Raw genomic sequence first — 27,407 nt, 5'->3', positions numbered from 1 at the left:
TCTGCAGCTGAATCATCTCAGCCTCCATCCTCTTCCCCTTCTCCTGGTTCTCCTTGGCTGGCGCCAGCATCGCCTCTAGGGAGGTGCACCTGCCCTCCAGCTCGAGCATGTAGTCCTTCACCTGCGGCTGGGGACCAGAAGGAGACACTTGGCACAATCACCACAGTGGCCACCCAAATATCACCTGCCCCACTAGCCACCCCCTCCCACCCCTTCCAGGGACAACCCTGAACAAGAGCTTGTGGCTGCTTTTCACCCTGACACCACTGGTAACCGGCTTAACTAAAGGGGCAAAATAGTAGCTAAAGCCAAACGTCCCTTTGCCCCCCACCATTTGTGCACTTGGAGGTTGTTAGGATCCACGAGCTCACTCTGGGCGTGGGAGTCTTGGAGAACGTATTGGCCCCAGTTGCGTGGCTTCCACTCCCTGCAGCCCCTGGGCGCGGGGATCCCACACTGGTGCACCTTCCCCAAGTGCACGCCTGCTCCCCTGCCAGGTCATCCCCACCACAGGGAGGGCGGGACTCCTTTCCTTTGTCAGTCTCCTGCTGTGTGTCCTAATTCTAACATCTTTGTCAAGTAGCCTTTGGATGTTGTACTTGTTGCTGTTGTTTCACACAAAATCCCACATTGAGACGGACTCCCAGTGTCAAAGGGTGAGATGCTTGTTAGTTTCAGCCAGATGCTAGGAGGAGACTGCCACCAGCCAGCAGGACATCTGTGCCCTGTGACCTTGCCAAACATGGAGGTTTAAATTTATTCTCATTCCACTGATTAGCTGGGTATGATATGACAACTCACAGGTCCTTTAATTTGTCACTCCTTAGGTAGGGGTTAGGGACAACGTCCCAGGTGTGTTCCTGTTCTGGCTGCTCCTCTGAACCTTCAGCCCCAACCTTCCATCATCACCCATTAGGCTGCAGGGCGTCACCCGGGGCCACAGCAGGTTTCTTCTGAACAGGTGCCACTATGTGACAACGTCCTCTGACCCCATTGCAGAGCCCTGGGTGTACACATTCCGCTCTCGCACACACTCAAGGCGCAGGCCGTCCTGCAGGTTTGCTCTCAGGCTGTTTTCCCTTCAGCCTCTGGGCCTGAGTCTCCATCTGTGAGACGGGCTAAGGGCACCAAGGCCTTCCCTGGCTGGGGGACAGCAGCACTTCCCAGCATTCACTGGACACCCCACTAGTGTCCCAGCCCCACACTGAGCCCCGGGCCACTGAGTCCGGCCAGGTCTGGTTTGGGCCAGCCTGACTTTACCTCTAGATTCCGTAGCTGTTTGGTGGCCTTGTAGCAGTTCTTGTCGGCTGACTCGATCTGGGCCTCCAGGTCCTCCAGGTCCATCTCCACCTTCTTCCGAGCGGCCATGGCCATCGAGCGCTGCTTCCTCTCATCCTCCAGCTCTGCCTCCATCTCCCGCACCTGGGGAGACACTGGCAGCTCAAGAGGCTGGACCCACACACACCCCAATCCAACTCTGAGCCCAGGCGGCTTTGGCCCAGTTCTGGGGTCCATGCAGCCTCCAGTGGCCAATTGGAGGACTGAGCAGAAAACCCTGATACAGCCACTGACTCCCCCACCCTTCCTGAGGACAGACGACTGGAAGAAATGGTCCAGGAGCCCTGGACAATCCAGGTGGTAGGACAGAAAAGAAGCCTGCCCAGAACATGGGGGGCAGGCTGAGGGGCATGTCCCTGTCCAGGGGGAGCGGGAGGGACATACGAACCTGTCTGACCAGCTGCTTTCTCTTCTCCTCACTCTGCTCATCTTGGCCCTGCAGGTCCCACTTGAACTGGGCTTTCATGGCCTGCAGGTTCACTTCCAGCCGAAGCTTGGCATCCTCGGTGACCTGAAGCTGGTCCTCCAGCTCCTCGAGCTGGGTCTTCATTTCTTCCACCAGCTCCTCCAGGGCCCACTTACACTTTTCCAGCTTGTGTACCTGCACCCAACGTCCCCAAGGTCCCTGACTCAGTGTCTGCTCACCTGCTAGTCCTCTGGACCTTCCCTTTCAGTTCCCCCCAGTACTCACAGTCTACTCACATCATCCTTGCAGCACATGAAATCCTGCAGAATCTTGTGGATCCCTTTGATTCCCTTCAGCATCCTCTCCAGCCCCTGGGCTTGCTCCCTCAATTGTTCAGCCAGCTCTGTTTTTGGCCCCTCATGCAAGTGAATTGAATCCTTCACAATGGTGTACACATCCGCCAGAAGGAAGGCACTTGCAGTGACCAAACCAAACACCCTGGCTCCTTTGGTCATTGCCAGAGCAGTGCCACCAAAAGCTTTCTGTACCCGCCTGCTGCTTCGGATTGAGATATTCCCTGCGGTCATGAAATCCTTGGCCTGTGCTGCTAAGAGAGGCCTGGCTTTGGCCACTTTGAAGGCACGGACGTTCTTCACAATTTTCTGCACGGATTCGATGCACTTTGATAAGGAAGCAATTCTGGGTGCACTGTGACGTAAACACTCAATGACCAGCTCATTATTGTTGATGGCATCTGACAGTAGGTGACTGGCTTTGGCTTTTGCTGATTTGTTCTTTGAGATTTCCACGATGCTGGTGGACACACTGGTAATGGCAGCTGCTGCCCCCAGTCCTGCCCCAGTTGCTGCAAGCACCAGACTGGCCCCTGCTGTCACAGGTGCCAGGGACAGGCCAGCGATGGTCAGAATGCCAGACACAGCACCAGTGGAACTAGCCACCACGTTAGAGATGGTACAGTCCCTGTGCACCTCGTCAACGCTGTCTGCCAGCGCGTGGAGCTTCCCTATGCGCTCCTCGAGCTCCTGTTCCACCTGAGGAAACTCCTTCAGAACCATCTCCCTAAACAGCTGGTCCTGTGACGGCTTATCTTTGTCCTTCATGGCCATGAGTTCTTTCAGCAGGTTCAGGTCTTCATACAGCGCATCCGCCTCCTCCCTGTAGTGACGCAGGCCAAGTGAGTGAGAAAGGCAGTTGACATGTCTGCAAACAGCTCACTAAGATCCATCCTGCACAATTACAGAGCTTCAACTATATAGCAAACAGAAAGAATTTTACAAATGTAGAGATTTTTCCTTTCAACATTAAACACATACTTTGTCCCTTGTACCTGCTCCACAGCACTGGTTCCGTCAGGGATAAATAAGGGCAAGTCCTCCTAGGATGCCCAGAAGTGGTCAGTATTTGATGCAGATGGCTTCTCACTCAAGGGCAGGTCGACCTCATCAACACCTAAGTGACTGTGGACCGGGGACTCTGAGGGTGAAGAAGGGAGAGTGGGCAGGAGCCCAAACACCTTCACTCAGAGAATCCTAGACTGGGGTGCAGATGGAACCTGACCACTGAGAGGCCTGCCCTTTGCCTTAGACACTGGGATGTGCTCTCTGGGTCCCTAGAGTGTCCTGACTGATAGGAGCCTGACATTGTGGCCATTGGGCAGTCTGACAAGGTGACATATGATGGAGGTTTGCAGTCACATAGTATCACTTATAGCCTAAGAAGGAACTAGGAAAAGAAGACATTTGTTAGGCCTCCAGAGGTGACTGGACACTACAGGTCAGCCATGTGGACACCATGTGATCCACCCCAGGAGCCCTCTGTGCACTGAGGCTCAGGGTGAGAGAGACTCTTTGCCACATGTACGTCAGGCTCTTCTGAGCCCTCTTCTCAACTAGGCCTTGACCTTGGCCTTCCATGTTCTATCCTTGACAGCTTGTATCTTCCAGTCCTAGCAAGAATCCTGATGAGTCAGGTCAGGGAGAGTCTCCCAAATGTGATGACATACGTCCTGTGATATCTGATCAATTCCTCTTCTCCCAACTCTGCAGCCTTAGTCCTTGACCTGCCTGGACCCTGTTAGGTGAGCTTAGCAAGAGTCCCCATGCCCTATGTCACCCCTTCTCAGTCATGTCCCGCCCACCATCCCCCCAGTCTGTTCTTTGGCTCTAACCCCCCAGGGGTCTCTGCTGTATTCAGAGTAGAGCCCCGTCTCTCCTCTCTGTTGTGAGAGTTGGGACAGGTGCTGCCATCAGCCTGGGTGAGAGCCTCCTTCTGTGTTAACAAGGGTCGGAAGACATCTGTCTTTTCCAGGGTGAGCTCTCCTGGCTGTCAATGCTTCATGGGCATTGTCATAGCTGAATGCGGGAAAGTGAGGTGTCCTGGGGACAAAGGAGGCTTCACATTTCACACCCTCCCTGACTCTGCCCCAGGCTTCTCTCCTGTGGCTGACTGTGACCTGTGTCCTTCCCTGTCACAAACCTACTGTGGGTGTGATAGTTTTCAGTGGGTGCTCTTGAGTGGGTGTCAAAAGTGAGGGCAGCACTGGGGACTGTGCCCTCACATTTGCATTGTGGCAACTGTGGACACTTTGACTTAATCAACTTTATGGTCATTCTGGGTGGCATCCGCTCTGTGCCAAGACTGATGCTCTTTGACCTCCCCAACCGAAGGTCAGTGGATCTAGGCACAGCCCCAGTTCACAGGGAAGCAGGGGATCTCCCACAAACCTTGGTTCCATGGTTTCTCCAGGACCCCATCCAGCACCCCCGACCTCTCAGGTGTCAACAGCCTAACTCACACATTAGCTGATGACAGCTTCCCTTGTGTGAGCATCAAAGCCATGTCCAAGTTCATGGAACCTCTTAGAGACACAGGCCACTTTGCCAACCATTGCATGAATTCCTGGGCCTGAGACCTGCATCGGGACGAGTGGGGCAGGAAGCACTTTCCTCAGACTCAGAGGGCTGCGGGGTGCATGAGAATTCCCAAAGTCACACAAAAGCCACAGCCACCCATTCTGATGTTGGAGTCTGTCATGAGCCACACAACCTGCCTTCTCCCTGGTCAGGGATGACATGACATAGAACAGAAGAGGGACCGAAATGGCAGACAGGACCCCAGCTCCCAGGCAGAGTGTGGAGGACATTGTCACCCACACCTGCTACTCCCAGCAGTGAGGAGACTGAATCAGGGAAGGAAGAAATGTCCCCTCCCACACACAGGACAACCACTAGGGCCCTGGCCTCTCCAGTTTGTGCCTGATGAGCCTCAGTCCCAGCCCCACTGCTGAGTCTTCCTCCTGGTCCTCCAACTGGGACCCAGCCCCGTTCCACCCTGACCCCTGGCTCTGAGCCTGGTGCAGGCCTGTCTGGGCCTCTGACAAGAAGACTGCATTTTCTCTCTCACCCTTGACCCCACAGTGCACCCTGCGGCCTTCACCACCACCCTATCACATGACCTGCTGTTTGCACTGAACAGAGAGGTGACAAATCAGAGACTCTGGAACAGAAGCACAGAGCCCCAGAGCTGGGCAGACACAGAGTCAGGATTTAACCAGCTTGGCCCGGCTCCATCCAGCCTCTCCACCTTCTGGGCCAGCAGGCCCTGCAGTGTGTGTCTGAGTCCTCCCCGAGGGAGGGAGAGCCCCCCAGCCAAACCCCAGGGACTCCACATGTACCTGGATGTAGCAGGCTTGTCCCCAAGCAAGTCCTGCTTGCCTCCCATCTCCAGGAGGAAGACCCTTGGCCCCTGTGTTTTCCCAACAATCTTTGGAAAAGTTCATGTAAACTGAGCACCTACTATGTGCCAGTCATTAGGCTAAACAGTTTACATGCATTATCTTCTGTTCCTCTAAATAAAATTGAACAGAGGAATAAGACAGTGAGTCATGAAGAAACCTTCCCCTGCGGGTTTTATCCCTTCTCAGTCTGAGGTCATTCACTGCCTATGAATGATGAGAAAGAAGTCTTCCTCATGGATTGTTGAGAAGAAACACATTCAACCCCAACCACAGGGCCCTGCCTGGAGGTGTGCCTGGCAGAGTCAGCTAGATCAGGGGAAGATCTGGCGACAACACAGGTGTCTCCTGGAGGTTACCTGGGCAATTTCGCCGCAGCCACAAATCTCTCCCAGGCTTCACCACTCAGCATGTGTTGCAGATTCTCTATGTCCATTGGGTCCTCTAAGAACCCAATGGCAGGAAGAAAGCCTTCACTCTCTGGATGGAAAGAAAAAAGAGTAAGGTAAGAAAAAATTGTGCTGGAATGCGAATGGTATTGAGTATAAATCAGGTGGGTGAATGTTAACTTTTCTGAGCAGCTGTCACTAGGGTCCTTTTGGTGGCTCTCGTGGTGTTATGGCCTGAACCAGGTCCCCAAAATCCTTATGTCCATGCCTGGACCTCCCTACCATGTGACTGTGTTTTAAAATTACCTTTGAGGAGACAGTTAAGGTTAAATGAGGTCACATGTGTGGAACCCTAAACCAATGTGACTGGTGAGCTTGCAGGAAGACAGAGAGACACCAGATCCCCCCCGCTCTCTCCCCCTCCGCCCCTGTACCCCGTGCACACAGGGGAAGCATGGAGCATGTGCGGACAGAGCAGGAACGCCTCCATCTGCAAACCAGGAAGAGGGATCTGCCCAGCAAACAGCCCTGCCAGCCCCAGGATCCGGGACTTCCAGCCTCAGGGATTAAATATCTAATTCTGGGATGTTGGTGTGTCTGGGAATTCAGACTTGTTGGTCTTTCAGAAAGAGAGTGCAGGGCACACGTGCTGCATGACCTCCCGCCTCCAGCAGGGCCTGGGCAGGGCCCAGTAACAACCGCATTCCTGCTGCAACAGTGAAACAAGTGTATTCACCTGAAATGGGGCAGACCCTGTACCGACTGTAAAGAGTCTCACGTCAGCACAGAGCAAGATGACTGCCCAGCTGAGCTGCCACAAACATGTGGCTCTCAGGGATTTGGAGGCCATGGAGTGGCCGCTGAGGGGTGGGGGACTAGTGTGTGCATTGTGTGTGCAGAGACGGGAGGGGAAACGTGTTTCCTGCTAATACCCACTAGACACATTATTCTTGTTCCAGGAAAAGGAAAGTGAAACTCGGACAGGGTAATGACGGCCCAACGCCAGCAGGCGGAGAGCTCAGAGGTTGAGTGGGAGCCCAGTGTCAGACATCACTCTACATGAATTTACTGCCTCCTTGTGTTTGAAAATTCATGTGACTTGTTCTTCATTCTATGCTGTAGTCTACCTCTGGGTGTTTATTTTTTAATTTAAAAATGTTTCGGACCACACACCACTGATTTCAGTAAAACTGCCCTGCTAATTCCCTGCCCTAAATGCCCTGCCCAGATTCCTCCTGCTGCTCACAGAATCCCCAAGATGGCCAGTGGAGGGGGTGTCTTTTTCTTTCTGAGATTTTACTTTTTTATTTTTAGAGAGAGTAGAAAGGAGGGAGAAGGAGATTAATGTTTCTCTCAAAAAATAATTGAGAAAAAAAAGTACCTAACAAATTATTAGATTTTTAAAAATTATAAACTATAGTAACAGCAAAAGCTTTAGGAAGGAACCTTTTATCCCAAACTTTTGAATTTCTTTTTAAAAGAAATTGAACTCCAATATCAGTAAATAACTGTTTGAAACTGGGATCGTTGAGAGTCGATGACTCTATACTCCATCTTCTATTAAATGATTACAAATAAAACATTAATTTGATTAAAAAATAATAATAATTGGATGCCTCTCACTCAAAAGGGTACCAAGGACCGATTCCACTACCCACACATGTGCCCTGACAGGGAATTGAACCTGTGACCTTTCACTTTTGAGATGATTCCCAACCCACTGACACACGGGTCAGGGCTGGAAGGGGGTCACCAGGGAAGTAGGTGTTTAGACCTCAGCTCTAATGCTGGGATCAATCAATTTCACCTCTGTCCCTCCAGGTGGGTCACAGGGGACACAGCTCCCCATTTGCACCTGTGACCTCACCCTTCCTGATTTCTTCAGCAGGAGGTCATCTTGTTTATCCTCAGGAATCCACCAGCTCTAGTCTTCCCTCAGGGGTCCCAGAGCTCCCTCAGGAGCTCCTGGCTTCTGATCTGTCCTCCCCTCCCTTGTTCTACACTGTTAACAAGAACATTTTCTCCTGGGACTCTCCTGGGAGGGTGGTTTGGATGCCAAGGCAATGCAGTCCTGATTTGGGTGGGTGGAGGGCTGTTTATTCTTTTCCTTGGTTCATTCATAGGGAGAAAGGAAACCAGGTCTGGAAGGAGGGAACAAGAGCACTCAACTGTTTATGTACTGAGGGGACAGAGGGGACAAGAGACTCCTAACTTCCTGTGGGCTGTGCTGGCCTCTTCTGTGTCATTGCATGGGAGTGGGGGGAAGAGAGGCAGTGAGCATCCTGAGGACAGAACCAGGGAGGGGTCACCCATAGGTTCTGGGTTGAGGGAGCTCCCCTTGGCCCCCACTGGGGGCTCCAGGACCCTCATCAGCCCCCTTGCAGGTTCCTGTTCCTGTGTGGATACACTCAGCCTGGAGGCGCCATGCTCAGTTCTGGGTCACGAGTACGAACCATCCAGGGAGAGGGCACTGACTACCTGGGTTGACGTTGCCAGCTTCTGAGGCCATGGTATCAGCAGTGGGATCTCGGGGTTTTTGCCTTCAGCTCGCCCTCCTGTGTCCAGCTAGAAAGAGGTGGCAATTCACCCCTGGGGAAGAGAAAACAAATTGTGGGTGGAATGGGAGCCAGCTGTGGCCACAAGGGGGCAGCAAGAGGCCGGGTCTCTGGTGCTGCCCTCTGGGATGGATGTAGGGGCCAAGTGGACTGAGCCCAACGTGTCTCTCTGTGTGCTGGGCTCTGCCCGCTGCTCTTCCAGAGAAGTCATTCACCTCCCTCCAGCACACTCCTGCTGTCCTGTAGGGTCAGAAGAAGAAGATGACCAGACAAGGAGACAGACATCTGAGAAGTCATGAATCCAAATGAGCAATAAAACCAAACACAGAAGAAAAGATGGGAAGGGATGTTTTGGAGATTTCTTGAGGCTGGAACATTTGTGTTACTAATCAATAAAGCCAACACTGACCGTGATCTATGGCAGCGTCCCCTCCTAGTTCCCTCATCAAGTGCTCTCACACATTTCGTGGGGTGGGCACCACGGTAGCTCCCATCTGACAGGGGAGGGAACTGGCAGAAAGGCCAGGTTTTCCCCTGAACTCGGGCTAGGGCAAGGCTTCACAGCGGTGCAGGGGCCGGCACTGGAACCGCAGTCTCTCTGACCCAGATCCCGTGTCCGTGAGGACCACGCTCTACTCTCTCTAACACACTGCGGCGGATACTGGCCAGCAGTATCCATCTCGGCTGCGGATGCTCGTTGAAACACAAGAAAAACATATACAGAGACAACCAGGTCCTGTGGGGAAATAGGGACAGAACGGCCACTCTCTCTAGTGAAGAGCACCCCGTATCCATTCCCAAGCAGATTTTTATTGAGATTACAGACTTAGTTTGTGGATTCATAGTCTGGCAGAAAAGATCAAAAGAAGTAGGTGAATTACAAGGTGCAGACAGAACCCCCGCTGTGATTCTGCGCAGAGCTTGGAGTTTTAACATATGGCTCAAAGGGCTGGTTTTGGTTTCCTGTTGTGTCTTCATATTCTAATCTAATAACATCCTCCAGCAAAGAGATCTCACAGGATCTTGCATATTCTATGTCTCAGGCCTGATTACCCTGGGGGTCCGCCATTTGTGGTCCGGGCTGCACCACCCCTGTTATTTCCATAGGCCTGAGTTAACAGAGAAGACACAGGCAGCCAGGAGACTTGGATTTCTCACATCTAAGAACAAGGACTCAGGCTTTGACAAAGCTGAGGGGGCAGGGGTTGACGTCCATCACCCCTTCATTTCTACAGCCCCAATCTCTTCCCAGAGGCCTCCTAATGATCATGCCTGTCTTAAGTGATTCCCTCCATGAGAAATCTTACCAGCTATTGGCTAACTGATCAAGCTTAGGAGGTCAGGCACAGAACAGGCAGCGTTCATGCCAGGGAAATAAGTTTTGTCTCCTTAGTGGCTCCTGGTTTGGAGGTCTCTCACTCAGCCTAAGTCACAGGGGGTTACAACTTCCTGAGACCAGGCAGGATGGTCCCCAGCAACACACCACATGCTCACTAGTGTGCATCTGTTTACTTGTCAATGACCCTCTCGTTCCCAAACTGTCTTGCACCGCGTGCCCTCTTCTCTGTCTTGATCAGTTTCCTGGTGCTGTCACTTCCCAAAGCCTGTAGCGTCTTTCTGCAAGATCCTTGTCCCCTAGGGGCCTGGGGTCCTGCTGACCCAGCTCCATCCCTGAGCCCTGCTGTCAGGGGCCAGGCCCCCCTGAGGGTGCCTGGTCCCCTCAGCTGTCCTCCCACACCTGCTGGGCCTTAGCTTCTTTCCAATTCTTGATGAAAAGAGTACAAAAACATTCTTCTTACATAAAGCTTTGCCTGCACTTGAGATTCTTTACCCTAAGATAATTCTAGAAGTAGAATGACTGGGTCAGAGCATATAAACATTCTTCATATCTCAAGCCACACTTTTATGCAAACACATTGTACCTATTTACATTTATTCTCGCTGGATAGGAGGGCATCTGCCTCTTCTATCTTCTACTTCCCAGTTGTCTTTTTTAAATAAACAGATCTTTCTATTTAAAAACCTTTCTATATTTTTTATTTTAATTTATTGATTAGAGAGAGAGAGAGAGAGGAAAAGAGGCAGGAAGCGGGGAGAGGGAGAGAGAAAAAGAGAAAATAATATCGTTTGATTGCTCCACTTATTTAGGCATTCATTGGTTGTTTCTTGTATTTTGTATGTGCCCTGACCAGGGATCAAACCCACAACCTCAGTGTATCTGGATGATGCTCTAACCAAGTGAGTTAGCCACTCAGGGCTATACATTAGGTGACTAACTCTATAATTTAAGAGGTAGTCCTAGGCACTATTACAACTACTTTCCTGTAATTATCATTCATGGGGTAAATCTTACAAACAGACAGATCTGCTGCATCCATAGCTTTTGCTAACACTGGACTTCTTTACATACTAGTATATATTCTGTTTTGAACACCAGTAGGGCAGAAATCTGCCTTAAACATCTGATAATGCACTGAGCATCCAAAGTAGTAAAAAGAAATTCTCCTCTTGCAGCCCTATAACATAAAAGCAAACCAAGATGACCGGGTTAAACATATTTGATAAGACTTGTATTTTGAAAAGTCACACTGTTCTTTCTTAACAAGCAAACGGAAGAACTGACTCTCTATGGTGGAAAGCAGGAAAGGCATAGTCCAGCTTCACCCAATCCAGAGATTTCTTCACAGCATGTCCATCAGCAGCCTGCCCTGCCAGCCCTGTGTCCGTTCCCATTACAGTTCCCTGAGACTGGCTGGACCCACTGTTGGCACTCAGCTATTTCCTAGGAGGTCCCCTTCCGTGGCCAACCTCAGACAGAAAAGCCTGACCTTTTCCCAGTACATTCAGACACAGCCCCTCCCCATCACATGCGGCGGGGTGCACTCTTTTCACCAGTGCCCGTGGCCCTAGCAGACGCTCAATGTTGGCTTTTAAGACATTAGAACCAATGCTGCTTGAAAAAAGGCAGACTATGTTTCCTGTGGCTTGTTAAGTCAAGGGCTGCCCTTCCTCTCTTCCTTTTGCAGGACTCAAGCACGTCACCCTCTTACTAAACTTCCCCCTTGAGGCTCAGGCACTGCTCCCCTTGGTTTCTCTGCTGCTGAAACAGAAACAGGCAAAGCTCGTTCCCGATCCTTCCTCATAGTGAATGGTCACACCAGGCTGGAGGTGCCTGGCCGTCATTTCAGGGAGTGTGCAGGCTCCCGACCCTCCACTCTGCCAGCCCTTCCCCTTCAGTGTCCAGACGGGTAATTACCCATCACATGAGGTGTGGAACAGGATTATAGTGAAGTATTATCTAGTTTTTCATGCCCCTTTAAGGCAAGAAGAGCTTCTTTTAGCTTTGATTCTAGGAATAAGATTGAAAATTCCTTCAGTTGTCAATGTGGGTGCACACACACAAACACACACAGCGCTAGGCTGGGGGTCTGATGGTCAACCTGATGAATAAGGTCTTGTCTTCATGGGCTTCTTAGGACAGAAGGGTACCTAAGCACCCTAGAGAAGGGTTTTCATATGCAAAATAGGAAATAAACAAGGTGATGTCCTTTAACCTTGTCATTCTTCTAACAAGCAATCAGAGCTCCCAAATCAGCATACAAAATGGGAAAAAACCCTCAAAAACCAAAGCCCCAAAATAGTACATTACAAATGAAGCCATTCCACTCCTTAATTCACTGTAGGTTTGAGTGAACATCTCACCTCATGAACTTTTCTGTGACCCTTCCAGGGATTGTCCCACTAAAACCATAGAAAAGGTCAATAGTGCTTTGTCCCAGGCTCTCTGGCTGACAGTCTATGGACAGATGATGGGAAATGGGTCCTAAAGATCTATTTCTCAGGTCCCCACACAATGCCCCAGGCACTCTCCCCTCCACACGGCTGCTTGCCTACCTGCCTCTGACCCACCTGGCCCCTCTGTCAGTCCCTCCCACTCAGAGGCACAGTCCCTCTGCTGTAGGTCAGCTCTGCCCTTTGCCAGGACCAGGCCTGTGACTTACTGGTCCATTCCCCTGCTACCTGTAAGGCTTAGGAAGCAGCTGGAAGCATGGTGAGCAGAATGAGTTTATTTCTCCCTTTGCCCTGTTTACTTCCTTCATGTTTTTGTTTGTTTAATTCTCTCCCAAGGATATGTTTAGAGAGAGGAAGCGGGGAGGGAGAAAGAGAGATAGAGAGAAACATCAATGTGAAAGAGAAACACGGATTGGTTGCTCCCACACACCCTGACTGGGGATCAAACCAGCAACCTGGTTATGTGCCCTACCTGGGAATTGAACCTGAAACCTTTTGGTGTATGGGCAAAAAAATTTCTTATGCTAAAAATGCAGAATGTAATTTATGTCCTAACATTTATGTGTACTGTTCATAAATGTTAAAAACATTTGCATTGCTGTACATCTGATCACCAGAACTTGTTTCATCTGTCAAACAGAAATTCAGCACCCACTGAACCCTAACTCCTCACTCCCTGCCTCCAAGCCCCTGGAACCTACCACCCTACTTCCTGTTTCCATGAACTGGACCCTTGTAAGTACCACATGTAAGTGGAATCATAACGTATTTGTCTTTTTGTGATGGCTTGTTTCACTTAGCATAATGTCTTCAAAGTTCATGCATGTTGTAACATGTGCCAGAACTGTTTTCCTTGTTAAGGCAGTAATATATAGAGAAAGAGAGAAAGAAAGAGAGAAAGAAAGAAAGAAAGAAAGAAAGAAAGAAAGAAAGAAAGAAAGAAAGAAAGAAAGAAAGAAAGAATAAAGAGAGAGAGAAAGAGAGGGAGGAAGGAAGGAAGGAGGGAATGAAGGAAGGAAGGAAGGAAGGCAGGGAAGGAAGGAAGGTTGGTTTTGAGAGTACATTTTCTAAAGCTGGGGACTATGAAACAAGGAAGGGCTTAGGATAGAAGAAGCAACAGGAGAGCCCAGGCAACACTGCCTCAGCTCACTGGGACCTCAGAGAAAAGGGAAACTTGGAACGTGGTCAGGGGGTTAACCAGGAGGAGGTGCCATGCCCATTGCTCCCCTGGTGACAAGTCTCACACGGCCCCTTAGGGTTTAGGAGATGCTCGCCTGTGGGGGAGGAAAGGCATGGGTGGGCTCCCATAGGGGAGAGCACCAAGGCAGTAATTTTTTTTAATTTCTAGGAAAGGTTATTTTAGCTAACCTGAGCAAGCTCTCAAATGCTCTGGAGAACAAGCATGCATTTGAAGTTGAGGGGCGACACGAAGAAGATGGGAGAAAGCAAGGTAGGAACTGGAGTACAGGAGAGTTAACAAGATTATCCATTCTATTGAGGGTAATTATTTCATAGGTGTGTTAACCTAGATGCACAGAAACAATGCACAGGGCTTGGTTAAGGAAAAGCTAATCTTTTTACTAAAAATTACATGTCAGCCCTGGCTGGCGTAGCTCAGTGTATTGAGTGCAGGCTGCTAACCAAAGTGTTGCAGGTTTGATTTCCAGTCAGGGCACATGCCTGGGTTGCAGGCCATGGCCCCCAGCAATCGTACATTGATGTTTCTCTCTCTTTCTCTCTTTCTCCCTCCCTTCCCTCTCTAAAAATAAATAAATAAAATCTTAAAAAGAAAAGTCACATGTCTGGGCTGTGACTATCCACCGTGACCTCCCAGGGGAATTTATGATCAGATCACCCTGTGAAGTTACTTTCTGTAGAATCCCGTTTTTACACCCCCAGTTCTTCCTTTTGTCCATGAAGCCATCTGCAGGATGCATTGATGAGTGAGGTCTCAGCTCTAGCAGGCTCATTCTGAGGAAGTGTCAGTGTGGACGTGGGCTTGACCCCTGGGGATGGGGCAATACTGTCACCATGGGATCTGAGTTGAGGCCAGAATGCCCCCAAACAGGAAGGGGAATTGAATGGAAGGGCAGTCAGGTCGTAAGGCCTTCACTGCGGAAACACACACTGGATCACTTCTATTCTAGGAACTACCCTGATTGAAACAGATCTTTGCATAGAGAGGATTTCTCTGAGTTCTGTCTGTGACTATCTTACTTTGGGAGACAAGGGAAGAAAGCAAAAGTTGATTAAGTTTAGGCATTCTCTTAAGAAGGCAAACCGCATTTATCAACCCCTCCTGAGACCTGCCTGACATGACAGCAAAGGGACTCATAGGTAGAATAATCACTAATGATAAGGGAAACTAACAACATGTATGGTCTTTGCTCCGCTCCCATAATGCTCTGACTTCACAATAATAACTCATATTCATCCAATACCCTTCGAGGTGTGAGGTGTGCACCATTTGTATCTGTAGACACAGGGGGCCTGTCTACTCCCTGCTGCCCCTCCTGTCCCTGGGCCCCACTGTCCACCACCACAGCCAGGCTCAGTCTTCCAGTGAGTCCCATCACCCGGACACACAGCCACCAGATTCACTGGCAATTGAGTAATTCCATTTGTTTTTCCTGTTGATATCAATGAAAAGCTCCTTCTGGCAGAAAACAGATAAAACTAGGGCTCAGATTTCACACACATTTCCCCACTGCTTCAATGTACTCTTGACAGTTCCGTCACATTTCTGGGAGTTCCATTTATTTTCCCCGTCTCCTTCCTACAGCCGTGATATTTTTATATGAGGAGGAAGAGGAAGAGAGGAATGTGAATAGACATGGGTCCCCTGTTAAAATGTGACCAGGATGGCCCAGCCTTGGGCAGAATGTTCCAAAGCCTCCCCTCCCCCCAAGTGGCCAGCCCAGGTCTGGGGCTCCACCCAGTTCCCTGCAGCCCCTCCCACTGCTGCTCACTGAGGCTGCCAGGTGCCGTGCCTGGGAGGCTCCTGTGATGGCACATGAAGGGTGCTGCTCCTTTTGACCACTGTGGGCACCTGTTGAGTGTGTCCCACATTAGCCAGAAGATGAAGATGGAGACACAGAAAAGGATGGGGAGAGGAAGGAGAGGAATCAAAAAGCTCCTACAAAACCAATCAATCCATGGATCCATCAATCCCAAAGGAATCTAAAGGTAACCCAGAAGGCACAAAGTACAGATGTGGGGGAAGAAATGATAAAACCAATGCTGAGTTGCGGAAACATTTCTAATCAAGAAGCAAATCCCAGAAGCCATGAAGGGAGAGTGTGATTGATTGAACCTCTTAAAAATTAAAATGAGAAAGGATACCATAACCCAGCAAAAACCATGGGAGACCACTAGCCACTGAGAGAAACTCATATGAAAACCAAAGGTGACTGTCCCCCATCCCCAAGAGCCTGTAGGTCTATATGAAATGACTCGAAGAAAATTTCTTAAAATGGGTGATAGCCCTGGCCGGTGCCTCAGTTGGTTGGAGTGTCGTCCCACACACCAGAACTGTTGTGGGCATGATCCCTGGTGGGGGGTGAGGACAGGAGGCAACTAATCTGTTTCTCTCTCACATCAATGTTTCCCTCTCTCCCTCCTTCTCTCAAATCAATGAATGTATGCTTGAGTGATAATAAACAAACAAACAAACAAACAAAATGGGTGAGAGACATGAACAAATAATTCTTAGGGAAGTGACTTGCCCAGCATCACACAGCTCTTGGAGGGCAGGGTAAAGGCCAACACCTTCTCACGCTGGTATTTCAGGAGGAAAAGGTGCTTTTAATAATTCGACAGGTTCCAGGTTAGTCTCTGCCTGTATAAACACAGAGATCTACACTCACACTCCTCTGCTTGTGGTCACTTCTCCAGTTGGTTTGTTAAGATAATAGAGCTGAGGTCATACAGCATGCCCTCCTCACTCCCTACATCTGGGACCACCTCTTCTTACTTCTTCCCATCATCCCATGGTCCCAAACTTGAGAAAGGATAGGAAGAAACTAGGAAAATTCCTGGAGAAGTGGAATGGGACCAGAAAATTAAACAAGGCTGAACAGTTTGAGCAACTTACATCCAGCTAGTTCACAAGACCTTATGTCCCCTTACCAAGGACACTGGAGAGTAAATGGTTTATACCTCTCCTTCCTAAGCAGAGAATACACAGTCTTCCTGGCCATAAACCACAGATATCAGGGTAAGAGAGGAATGCTAAAGGAAACAGAGAGATTACAAGGGAACAAGGGCAAAGGGCACGAGCTTGGGAAGAAGCTGCGTGACTCCCCTTCTACTTCCCCTTCCTCCCAAGAGAAGCAGCATGTGCACCCTTCCCTGGTTCTCCTGTATAAACTAGCTTCTGAAAGCTCAAAGTCAGGTAGACATTAGGGTTTTTCCTCACCACCTTCTCAGACTGCTGGTCTCCCATATTAATAAGGTGAAATTATACTCCAACCTCTGTCTCTGCTTTTTGGCTGAGTGGTGACAGACAGCATGAGCCTCTAACTTGGTTGCCTGCTCATACAGCTTCAGAACTCTCCAGTCAGGGGGTTCCCAGAGGCTGACTGGACAGGGAAACCCTGACCTGGAGCCCAAAATCTTCACTACCTGCCTAGCCAGTTTGCAAGGGAGATCTTTGGACCTGGGATCCTGGTGCTTCCCATCACCTCACCTTTCAGTAAAAGTTGGGTTTGTGCTCAGAAAACCCATCTGGTTTACAGCCTTTGGCTACCTGGTGGTCTCCATGTCAAATATGGATAAGTTAGTGTTGCATTGGGCTTTCGGTAACAAATATCTGATAACCGGGTTCTCTGGGGAGTCAACAGACTCCAAACTGGGTTATTCCCTGGGGTACACAACCAAGACCCCCTGCTCCATCACTTGGGTTCTTTGAACCATTTGGGATTCTGTAGGAATTCATAGGTGCTGCTCAGTGGTAAGCATGGATGAGTGACAAGAAAAATCCCAGTTATGGGATTTGGTTGGAGCACTCTTCTGGCTTGGTGTATGGATTCTGGGTATTATTTGCTTTTCTCATTGCACACTGCTTTCAAATTGTCTGTTAGTGTTGTCTCTCTGTTCCTCCATGGGAAGAAGTCAGTTTCTGTTTGAGAGATCCCCTCTGTTTCTCCTGTCTGTCTAAAATGAAAGCTGGTGTGAGATAAGATCCCAAGACTAGTCCCAGTCCCTCCTTTTATAGGAATACTCATTTGTTTGAACTTTGTCTTTTGCTTAGATTTTGTTTGTTTGTTTGCTTGTTTGTTTCTGAAAAGAGCAGCTTGGTCTCAATCCCATTAGAGTCCATTAGGTCACATTTTAGCTGACTGGTCAAATTACACCTTTAAGTCAATGACTAATTAGAATTGTTTTGCCAAAGATCTGGTAAACAGAGTAAGATCTCTTATGTGCAAGCTTTCATGTTGTTTTATGTGGTTACATAATAAGGATTCTACTCAGAAAGGATATAAATTCATGGTTTAAAGAGGAAGAAGATCTAACTCCCCTCCCAGACTCTGAAACTCAGAAGAGAAATGAGGAGATATGTTTTTTAAAGGCTCTAAATTCTCTCCCGGAGGACTGGGAGCTGCTGAAGTCCTGTAACAATAGGGCAATGGATGTCACTCCCCAAACTCTGTGCAGGTTGTGGAAGCAGCAAGGGGGACTCCCTCTCCTCAATGTGGAAAGAAAAAAAATGGCACTTTTTGCAGATGCTGAACAGGCTGGCCTCTCACCCACATGTGATGGATAAAAGTTTGAGAGGGATATCATAGGAGCAAAGAGTCCTAGCCCCTCATCACAACCCCCAGCCCATGGTTCCAGGGCCTGGAAGATAAGTCCCCACAACTTTTGGCTGCAAAAGCCAGCAGGGATTGAGTCTATGGAAGAAATTTCTGGAGCCCCAACCAGTTCCTCTTAAAGAACCCACACATGGACTCACCTACTCAGACTCACTCTCTCTGAACTCTGGTGCCAGGGTGGCAGCTTGAAGGGCACCAGTGGTATAGTGGGAGAGGCTGAAGTATCTGGCATCAGTGCAAGCAGAGGTCATTGCCGTTTTTCTGAACCCTCTCCCCACAGAGCTGGCAGGCTGGTGCCATATCTGATACTCCATGAACCTGGCTAACACTGTTTGACCTGCCTTGGAGATCCCCAGAGACTCTGCCCCACCCAACTTATGGGCCTTCCTAAGCTGCTTTTCCGTGTGAATAATGAGTCTTGGCTCATGCTTCACCGCTTCCTAAACCCTATCACACCCTAAGCAACAGCTGGCCTCAGTGAACCTCAGGCCAGGCACTAGCAGCAGCCAGATTAGTTTCACAGCTTGCCTTCACCTGGCAATCTGCCAGCCCAGCACAAGTAGCAGCCTTCTCAGATTGCTTTATAGCTCCGAAAGGGCAACCCTGGGAAAAATGCAGATGGGGGCTGATCTTGGCCTGCACCACCTGGAAACCCCAGGGCCAGTGCACCCAGTGGATAGCAACAGACCACCTTGGAGCACTGCCACCCTGCCCCTCCACTGCTGATCCTACACAGAGGGCAGAGGTTGGTGGTCAGTGGTCACAGCCAGTCCTTGCAGCTCACTGACCTGGATCAATCCCTCCAGTTGACCTGCCAACAGCAACCAAGGTTCAACTACAAGAGGAGACTCAACTACTCAGCCTACATGAAGGACATACCTGGAATACCTAGCTTAGGTGATAGTTTGGGTGATACCCAGTGGGCTGTCCCACTGGACCCTACTGGACACCTACTGATTAGGCCACGCTACCAAGACATGGAGCCAAAGCAGCTATACCTAATACATAAAAACAAACATAGGGGGGCTGCCAAAATGAGGAGACAAAGAAACAGGGCCCAAATGAAAGAACAGATCAAAACTCCAGAAAAAAAAAGAGCTAAATGAAATGGAGATAAGCAATCTATCAGATACAGAGTTCAAAACACTGGTTAATGAGGATGTTCAAGGAACTTAGTGAGGACCTCAGCAGGACACAAAAGATCCAGTCAGAAACAAAGAATTCACTACTTGAAATAATGAACAATTTACAGGGAAGCAACAGTAGAGTGGATGAAGCCAAAAATCAAATCAATGATTTGGAACATAAGGAAGCAAAATACAACCAATCAGAACAACAAAAGGAAAAAGAATCCAAAAAATTGAAGGTAGTATAAGCAACCTCTGGAACAACTTCAAGAAATCCAACATTCCCATCACAGGGGTACTGGAAGGAGAAGAGAAAGAGCAAGAAACTGGAAATCTATTTGAAAAAATGAAACAGACTTCTGGCCAAGATGGAGGCGTAGGTAGACACTCTGTGCCTCCTCACATAAGCAAAAGAAGGACAATAACAATTTAAAAACAAAAAAACAACAAAAACTGACAGAACATTAAACTGTATGGAAGTCTGACAACCAAGGAGTTAAAGAAGACACATTCATTCAGACTGGTAGGATGGGTGGAGCCGGGGAGCCGTGTGGAATGGACTCACAGCCAGGCAGCGACTGGTGGACCCAGTGAGGCAGCAGCTGCTGGAGTGGGCAGTCCCACATTTGTGTGCAGATAAACCGGGAGGAACAAATGGGGAGTGAGACAGACTGCGTAACACAGGGCTCCAGCGCAGGAAAATAAAGTCTCAAACCACTGACTGAAAACACCTGTGGGGGTTAAGGTGGCAGCGGGAGAAACTCCCAGCCTCACAGGAGAGACCCACAGGGTCCTAGAACATACACAAACCTACCAACCCTGGAATCAGCACGATAGGGGCCCACTTTGCTTGTGGGTAGCAGGGGAATTGATTGAAATCCAGCAGAGAGCAGAGCAAGCGTCATTGTTCCCTTCTGGATCCCTGGCCCACACACAGTATCACAATGCAGTGACGTGGGTTGCCCTTCCCAGATGAATACCTGAGTCTCCGCCCCTCACTATGTAACAGGCACACCAAAACAAACAAACAAAAAATGGCCCAAATGTAAGAACAGATCAAAGCTGCAGAACAACTACAACTAAGTGATGAAGAGACAGCCGACCTATCAGATGCAAAACACTGATAATCAGGATGCTCACAGAATTGGTTGAATTTGGTTGTAAATTAGATGAAAAAGTGAAGGCTATGCTGAGTGAAATAAAGGAAAATGTCCAGGGAACCAATAGTGATGAGAAGGGAACTGAGACTCAAATCCATGGTGTGGACCAGAAAGAAGAATGAAACAACCAACTAGAACAGAATGAAGAAACAAGAATTCAGAAAAATGAGGAGAGGCTTAGGAACCTCCAGGACATCTTTAAATGTTACAACATCCAAATTATAGGGGTACCAGAAGGAGAAGAGGAAGAACAACAAATTGAAAACTTATTTAAACAAATAATAAAGGAGAACTTCCCCAATCTGGCCAAGGAAATAGACTCCTAGGAAGTCCAGGAAGCTCAGAGAGTCCTAAAGAAGTTGGATAAAGGCACAAAGGCTCATCATAATTGCATTACCCAAGATTAAAAATAAGAAGAGAATCTTAGAAGCAGCAAGAGAAAAGGAGACAGTTACCTACAAAGGAGTTCTCATAAGACTGATTTCTCAAAAGAGACCTTACAGGTAAGAAGGGGCTGGAAAAAAGTATTCCAAGTCATGAAAGGCAAGGACCTACATCCAAGATTACTCTATCCAGCAAAGCTTTCATTTAGAATGGAAGGTCAGATAAAGTGCTTCTCAGATAAGGTCAAATTAAAGGAGTTCATCATCACCAAGTCCTTATTATGTGAAATGTTAAAGGGACTTACCTAAGAAAAAGAAGATAAAAACTATGAACAGTAAAATGATGGCAAACACAGTTATTAACAACCACACCTAAAACAAAAACAAAAGCAAACTAAGCAAACAACTAGAGCAGGAACAGAACCACAGAAATGGAGATCACATGGAGGGTTATCAGCAGGGGAGTGGGAAGGGGAGAGAGGGGGAAAAGAGAGGGGAGAGAATAAGTAGCATAGATGGTAGGTAGAAAATCGACAGGGGGAGGGTAAGAATAGTATAGGAAATGTAGAAGCCAAAGAACTTATTAGTATGACCCATGGATATGAACTAAAGGGGGGAATGTGGGTGGGAAGGGGTGTGCAGGGCAGAGGGGAGTGAAGGGGGGAAAATGGGACAACTGTAATAGCATAATCAATAAAATATATTTAAAAAAATGAAAGTAATCTTCCCTAATTGGTGAAGAGAATAGAAATGCCAGTTCAGGAAGCACAGAGTCTCAATCAAGCTGGACCCAAAGAGGACCACACCAAGGCATGTCATAATTAAAATGCCAAAGGTTAAAGATAAAGACAGAATCTTAAAAGCAGCCAGAGAAAAGGAGAGAGTTACCTACAAAGCAGTTCCCATAAGACTGGCAGCTGGTTTCTCAAAAAAACTGCAGGCAAGAAGGGGCGTGACAAGAAGTATTCAAAATATGAAAAGCAAGGACCTACACCCTAGATTACTCTATCCAGCAAAGCTCTCATTTAGACAAAGTGCCTCCCAGACAAAGTAAAGCTAAGGAAGTCACCATCATCAAGCCATTATTACATGAAGTGTTAAAGGAATTTATTTAAGAAAAAGATCAAAATATGCACATTAAAATGACAGCAAATTCACAGCTATCAACTACTGAATCTAAAAAATAAAAACAAAGACATGAACAAACTAAGCAAACAACTAGAACAAGAACAAAATTATAGGTATGGGAATCATTTGGAGGGTTATCAGCTGGGAGGGGGAAGAGGGGGAAGGGGGAGAGGGTGAAGGGGTCAAGAATCACAACTGGTAGAAACAAAATAGATGGGGGAGGTTAGGGTAGCATAGGAAAAGGAGGAGCCAAACAACTCACAGGCACAGCCCATGGTTACAAAGTAAGCGGGGGAGGACTGCTGGAGGGAAATGGCACATTGGACAGAGAGGAGCAAAGGGGGAAAAAAAAACAGGGACAACTGTAACAGCATAATTAATTAAATATACTAAAAAATAATAGCAGGTTAAGCCCTGGCTGGCGTAGCTCAGTGGATTGAGCGCGGGCTGCAAACCAAAGTGTCACAGGTTTGATTTCCAGTCAGGGCACATGCCTGGGTTGCAGGCCATGACCCCCAGCAACCACACATTGATCTCTCTCTCTCTCTCTCTCTCCCTCCATCCCCTCTCTCCCCCTCTCTTCCCTCTGTAAAAATAAATAAATAAAATCTTTTAAAAAAAGAGTTAAAAAAATAATAACAGGTTATCCCCTCCCCCCAAATAGTGCAAGAGAAAACTTAAGCTTCCAATGTGTTAGGTTTGGTAGATAGTACATGAAAGGGCACAATATATTTTTGTACAATTTCTCAAATGTTTTAAATAAATAAATATTTTCTATATTTTAAAAAGAAAAAATAAAGAACGTTAATTACTTCTAGCTGTCACTAAAAATCAAGGCTTCTAAGGATTAAGAATTCTGGTTAAGTTGGAAACAAATTGTATGGTTTGGAAACAAAAGGTATAAGGTGTAAAAAGACTTGTTGAAGAAAAAGGAAAAAACAATTTGCCCTAAAGTTAGTTATTTCTGAACGAGTTAAGAAGCAAACTAGAAAAGATTTTAAGTAGCAGTGGGCAGGCCAGGAGCAGGGAGGCAAAGCCTGGCCATCTTCCTGCTCGGTCTCCCACCATGTCACCCAGGCAAGTCACGCATCCCCCCTCACACTCAGGGCCGCAGGTTCCCCACACGGCCCAGCACTGAGCCTACAGGGTGTGAGAAATAGCCTCTCAGATTCTGAAATCTCAGAAGAAATCCTTTGTCCCCGTCAACTCAGCTGCAGCTCGGGACCGGGTGGGGGTCAGCCAGAACCCCAGGAACAGGTTGGGGATCTGACTCACCTGCCCTCCTCTACCTCTGCTTTGTCCAAGTCACCCCAACATCTACCTTCTTTCTGGGGTCCCTGGCCATGTCCCATCTGATCCGTTCCCCCTCCTGCTCCACTGTTTAGGGCCACAGGGGAGGGAGGGAGTGGTGGGACACACCTGGGCTCAGATCCCAGCTCTGCCACTGCTTACGTGTGCCCTGGGCCGTTCACCTGTTCTCCCTGATCCTTACCTAGCCTTTCCTTTTTCTTTCCCCATCGGTAGAATAGTGACAATAGTCCCTGTCTCAGGGAGTTGTAGGGACGGAGGGTGGGGGGCTCCCACTCTCCCCAGCTTACCAAGGACCCTCCTCTGGTGGAGCTGGAACAGGATCCAGTTGCTCTTAGGCGAGCAGATCCACTCGCCAGCAGAGTCAGTGCACAAACCACACACCTCTTCCAAGTCCAGACATCCTCGGAAGCAAAAGTGAAAGTGAGACAGAATAGTAAGAAGCCAGAAAATTCCTTTGGCAAGTAGAATAGAAAAACTGAAACAGGTTGCTCAGCAAACCCAGCCTGGGCGCTGCCTCTGGGGAGTGGCCCAGGCCATTCCCTTCTTCCTCTCCCACTTCTCTCTTCACAGGCACTTGTCTCCTAAACTGAAGGCAATGGGCAGCTGGCAGCTTGTCCCTGAACTTGTCCCCAGATTCCCCTTTTCTCTGACTTCCCACTGAGCTAAAGCACCCCAGCCCAGGCTCTCCGATTGTTTCTATGCTGAGTCCTTTCTTGTGTCACTGTCCTTGGCTTTAACAAATGGATCCTCATAGTCACCTAGACTCATGTTGTGAAGTCTTTCCCACACAGAGTCAAGAACCCACATGCTACAGCTGCCCAGGGCAGACCCACTCAGGGCCAGGCCCCTTGTCCAGTGACAAAAGCAAATGTCCCAATTCTGAGAAGCTCAGCACCAAACAACACATCACCCAAAGGATTCCACCCTACACTGGTCCCACCCTCCTTGCTGACCCCTCTGAGGGGCAACCCCAGACCTGACACCCAGGGCCTTCTTGGCCCAGCCCATCCTGCCCCTGACAGACTGTGGGAACCTGGGCTCATTACCCTCCTCCCCAGGGGCTTGTCCCCAGACCCCTGCCCTCTCATGCTCCCCACAGCCCCCAAAATGCCTGCCTTGTTCCCCTCTCTGTCACCAACTATCAGCACAGACCCTGACCCTGCAGGTGCTCGTTGCAGACCTGCTGCACTGCATTGCGCTCCTTCCACGATTGCAGGCCACCTGCGGGCAGCTCCAGACCTTTGCTCATATAGGTCCTTCTGCCAGAAGCACCAGCTTCTACCACCTGGAAAATGACGCTTTACTTTCAAAGCCCAAATCTGGCATCGCCTCTTCACAGCAGCCCTCCAGCATGTACTCCACAGGGTCCCCTGTCCCCTGTTGGCTCTGTTCCCATGGTACCTGGAGGAGGGGCCTGAGCTCATGGCTTGGCCCATATGGAGGTGTCTCCCCTGACCACTTTTGATAAGATCTCTCTCTAGACCTGTCCCTGGACAGGGACACTGTCCCCTAGCCATGGTGACCTGTCCAAGGAGACCATCCCTGGTGGTCAGTGCTGTCTGGGTGCACACAGAGAATCGTGAGAGTGGGAAGATTTCCCTCCTGGTTCACTTCTTTAGGGTGACAGATCTTTTCCTCTCCAAGCAAAAGGCTTTTACAGGAAGCTCAGTGTCAAGGGGGCACAGGAAGGTCTGCAAACAGGAAGCGCACCTGGTTTCCTGCTGGCTCTGGAGCAGAGCAATACCAAGCACTGCCATGTCCTCTTCCAACCATGTTGTCTCACAAGGTCCAGTCGTGGAAAGAGGGAATTCTAGGAATCCATCTTCCTGGAAGAGAACGTGGTATACAAAGGGGGGTGGTAATTTTCCTGGGGATTGCTCTTAATAATTTCCTTGCTGATATTAATCATGGTCTTACTTTGTACCCTGATTCCCATAAGAACAGGCCATGAGGGGAAAGAGGCTCAAAGTGAGTCAACAATTAACTTTGAAGGAAATTCTGAAGGGACAACTAGCTCTCCCCAGACTATTGAATCCTGCCCAAATTGTTTAAACAAGGTGTTTATAAACCTGAGTAAGAAATTTTCCCCGGCTGTTCCCATAAAAGAACTTACTGCGGCTGGATTTCCTGTTTATCTCTCCTTACATGTTTGTTTTGGTGATCAAAAGGTGGTGGGGTTGTTAGACACCTGTATTTCAGGTTTATTGATTTGCATAATTCCAATGAAGTTGTACAAAATAATTTCTTGACCAGAGAACAAAATCCCCTCTAATGAAATAGCCCCTGAATGTCTAAAAGTTGTTGGAGTAACAGCTCCTCCTTTACCTTGAATAGGAATATATATCAATTAGAATTAGACAGGCAAAGAAATAAGAAAAGCTGGTTAGCTATTATAAATTAAGCATGTAGAAACAATTACCAGGGAGTCAGAGTCCATAGTATATAGAAAAACATTTTCAACAGAAAAGATAGCTAAGTTAGACATCACAAAGGCCTTATAATACATTTCCTGTAACTTCTACTCAGTCTAGCGTACCCTTATTTTGAGAACTTTAATAAACAATAAGACATTGAAACTCTGTACATACAGCTATTTCTAAATTGTCTGGTTTAAAAGGTTACTAGATTAATGTGACCTAATATCCAGGGAGAAAATTTCTTGCTTTGCCTAACCACAAATGTTAATCACTATCAAAAATGAAAATATAAAAACCTGCTTGTGCTTGCAATAAATGGAACAGAGCTTCACCATCCTCTGAGTTGTGTTGTCATCTGTCTCCCATCACCGACGCCTTACCCACCTTTCAGGAACCCCTGGACCCAGCTGCAGCTGGACCACAGCAATGCAGGAAGGGCTGAGGGTGCGCCAGGCCCAGTGCAGGTGCACAGCTGGTCAACCTTCTGCTGCTCCTTCTGCTTGTAGACGCTCTGCCACTGGTGGTCCTAGTCACAAGCAGGCCGACCAGCTACTGCTGTGGCCACGTCCTCCTCTTCAGCTTGTCTCAGGCGGCCACCTTCTTCTCGTAGAGCTGGCTCAGCCCCTCCAGGTCCTTCTACAGTATCCGCTTCACTTCTCAGCAGTCTCCAGGCTTCCCATGCTGCTCACCTGGCCAGGAACAAGGAATAAGGAGACACCCACCATGGCACCTGCTCAGGGAACACAGCTGAGACCTTGGCAGCTGGGAGCTGGCCTGCTCCTGGTGAACAGAGACCAGAGAGCAAACCCAGGTGAGGAGGCTTCCCCTCCCACCCAGCAAGAGGGACCCACTTTGTGCCGAGGGCATCTTCACAGTCCGTGGAGCCGAGTGCAGGTCAGGTCTGGAGGGCCTCTCCACTGTGGCGGGCTCTAGGCATCTCGTTCACCCAGACTAGAGGCCCAGCTAGGAGCGCCCTCCGTTCACCTCACCACAGGCAGCAGGGCCGGTGCCCTCCAGGGTATTTTTTCTGCTAGGGTCAGGAGGACCCGAGCAGCTGTTTTGCTGCCTCCTCCTTCCATGTGGACAGAAAACCGCCACCACACGCACGTGCTGGCTGCTCCTCCCAGATCATGGGGTGGACCGTGAGCCTGTCCTGCATGTAGGGCACATCTGGCCTGGGGCACTTAAATCCCTGACACAGAACCGAAAACGGAGTACTTGGTCCACTTTTGCTGTGGATCCTGTGACAGCACAGAGCAGACTACGACTCCTCATCACCCCATGTTGTTACACAACATACATAGGATGATCAGGAAAGTCAAAGTGGACAAAGGCGGCTGTCAGAGGTTACACTGCACTGGTGAGTGAGTGACCCACATGCCTCTCCGTGAGCACCACAGAGAGCAGCCTCCTGAAGTACAAGGAGTTCAGTGACTTCCCCCAAAGTCCTGCCTGGTCTGGGACAAGGTCACTGGTGGTTTCTAGTGACCAGGACCACAGGCACTGGGACTGCTGTGGTTTATCTACATTCATCAGGAAGAAAATGCTAGGTGTCAGCTGGACAGTGGGGAAAATAAGGATGTTCTGTCACACCTTGGAGAATCTGACCAGTGTCCCTGAGCCACCCAGCTGCCCAGGGGTCTTCTGGGGCAACTAGCACCGAACCTGGGCCAGCAGGGTGGCAACCTGCTTCTCCAGGTTGTGCTTGGCCTCCTCCTCCTGTTCCAGCTGCTCCTTCAGGGACTTCTTCTCCTCTTCCACCTGCTGAAGCCTGGTGCTCAGGCTGAGCTTTTGGAGGTCCTGCTCCCACCGCAGCTCCTACTCCGAGGACGAG

At 48.9% G+C, this 27,407-nt stretch overlaps 1 protein-coding gene across 1 annotated transcript; it reads right to left on the bottom strand.

The window, feature by feature from the left end:
* Positions 1-4: 4 nt before the first annotated feature.
* Positions 5-27,340, bottom strand: LOC123814647 (apolipoprotein L3-like; the record flags this gene model as incomplete). Its single annotated transcript, XM_045832566.1, has 10 exons — positions 27,239-27,340; positions 25,958-26,262; positions 24,867-24,982; positions 23,444-23,557; positions 8,366-8,476; positions 5,858-5,978; positions 2,041-2,920; positions 1,727-1,939; positions 1,261-1,422; positions 5-127 (listed from the first exon to the last, which is right to left on the bottom strand). Coding segments are annotated over exons 5-10 (1,530 nt in total), but the record flags the coding sequence as incomplete, so codon positions are not given.
* Between the last annotated feature and the right edge of the window lie 67 nt (positions 27,341-27,407).

This window comes from Phyllostomus hastatus, unplaced genomic scaffold, assembly GCF_019186645.2.
Source record: "Phyllostomus hastatus isolate PE091 unplaced genomic scaffold, TTU_PhHast_1.1 phas_contig_1679, whole genome shotgun sequence".
NCBI lineage: Eukaryota > Metazoa > Chordata > Mammalia > Chiroptera > Phyllostomidae > Phyllostomus > Phyllostomus hastatus.
The sequence above is the reverse complement of the archived record's forward strand: the minus strand, read 5'-3'. Positions and strand labels throughout refer to the sequence as shown.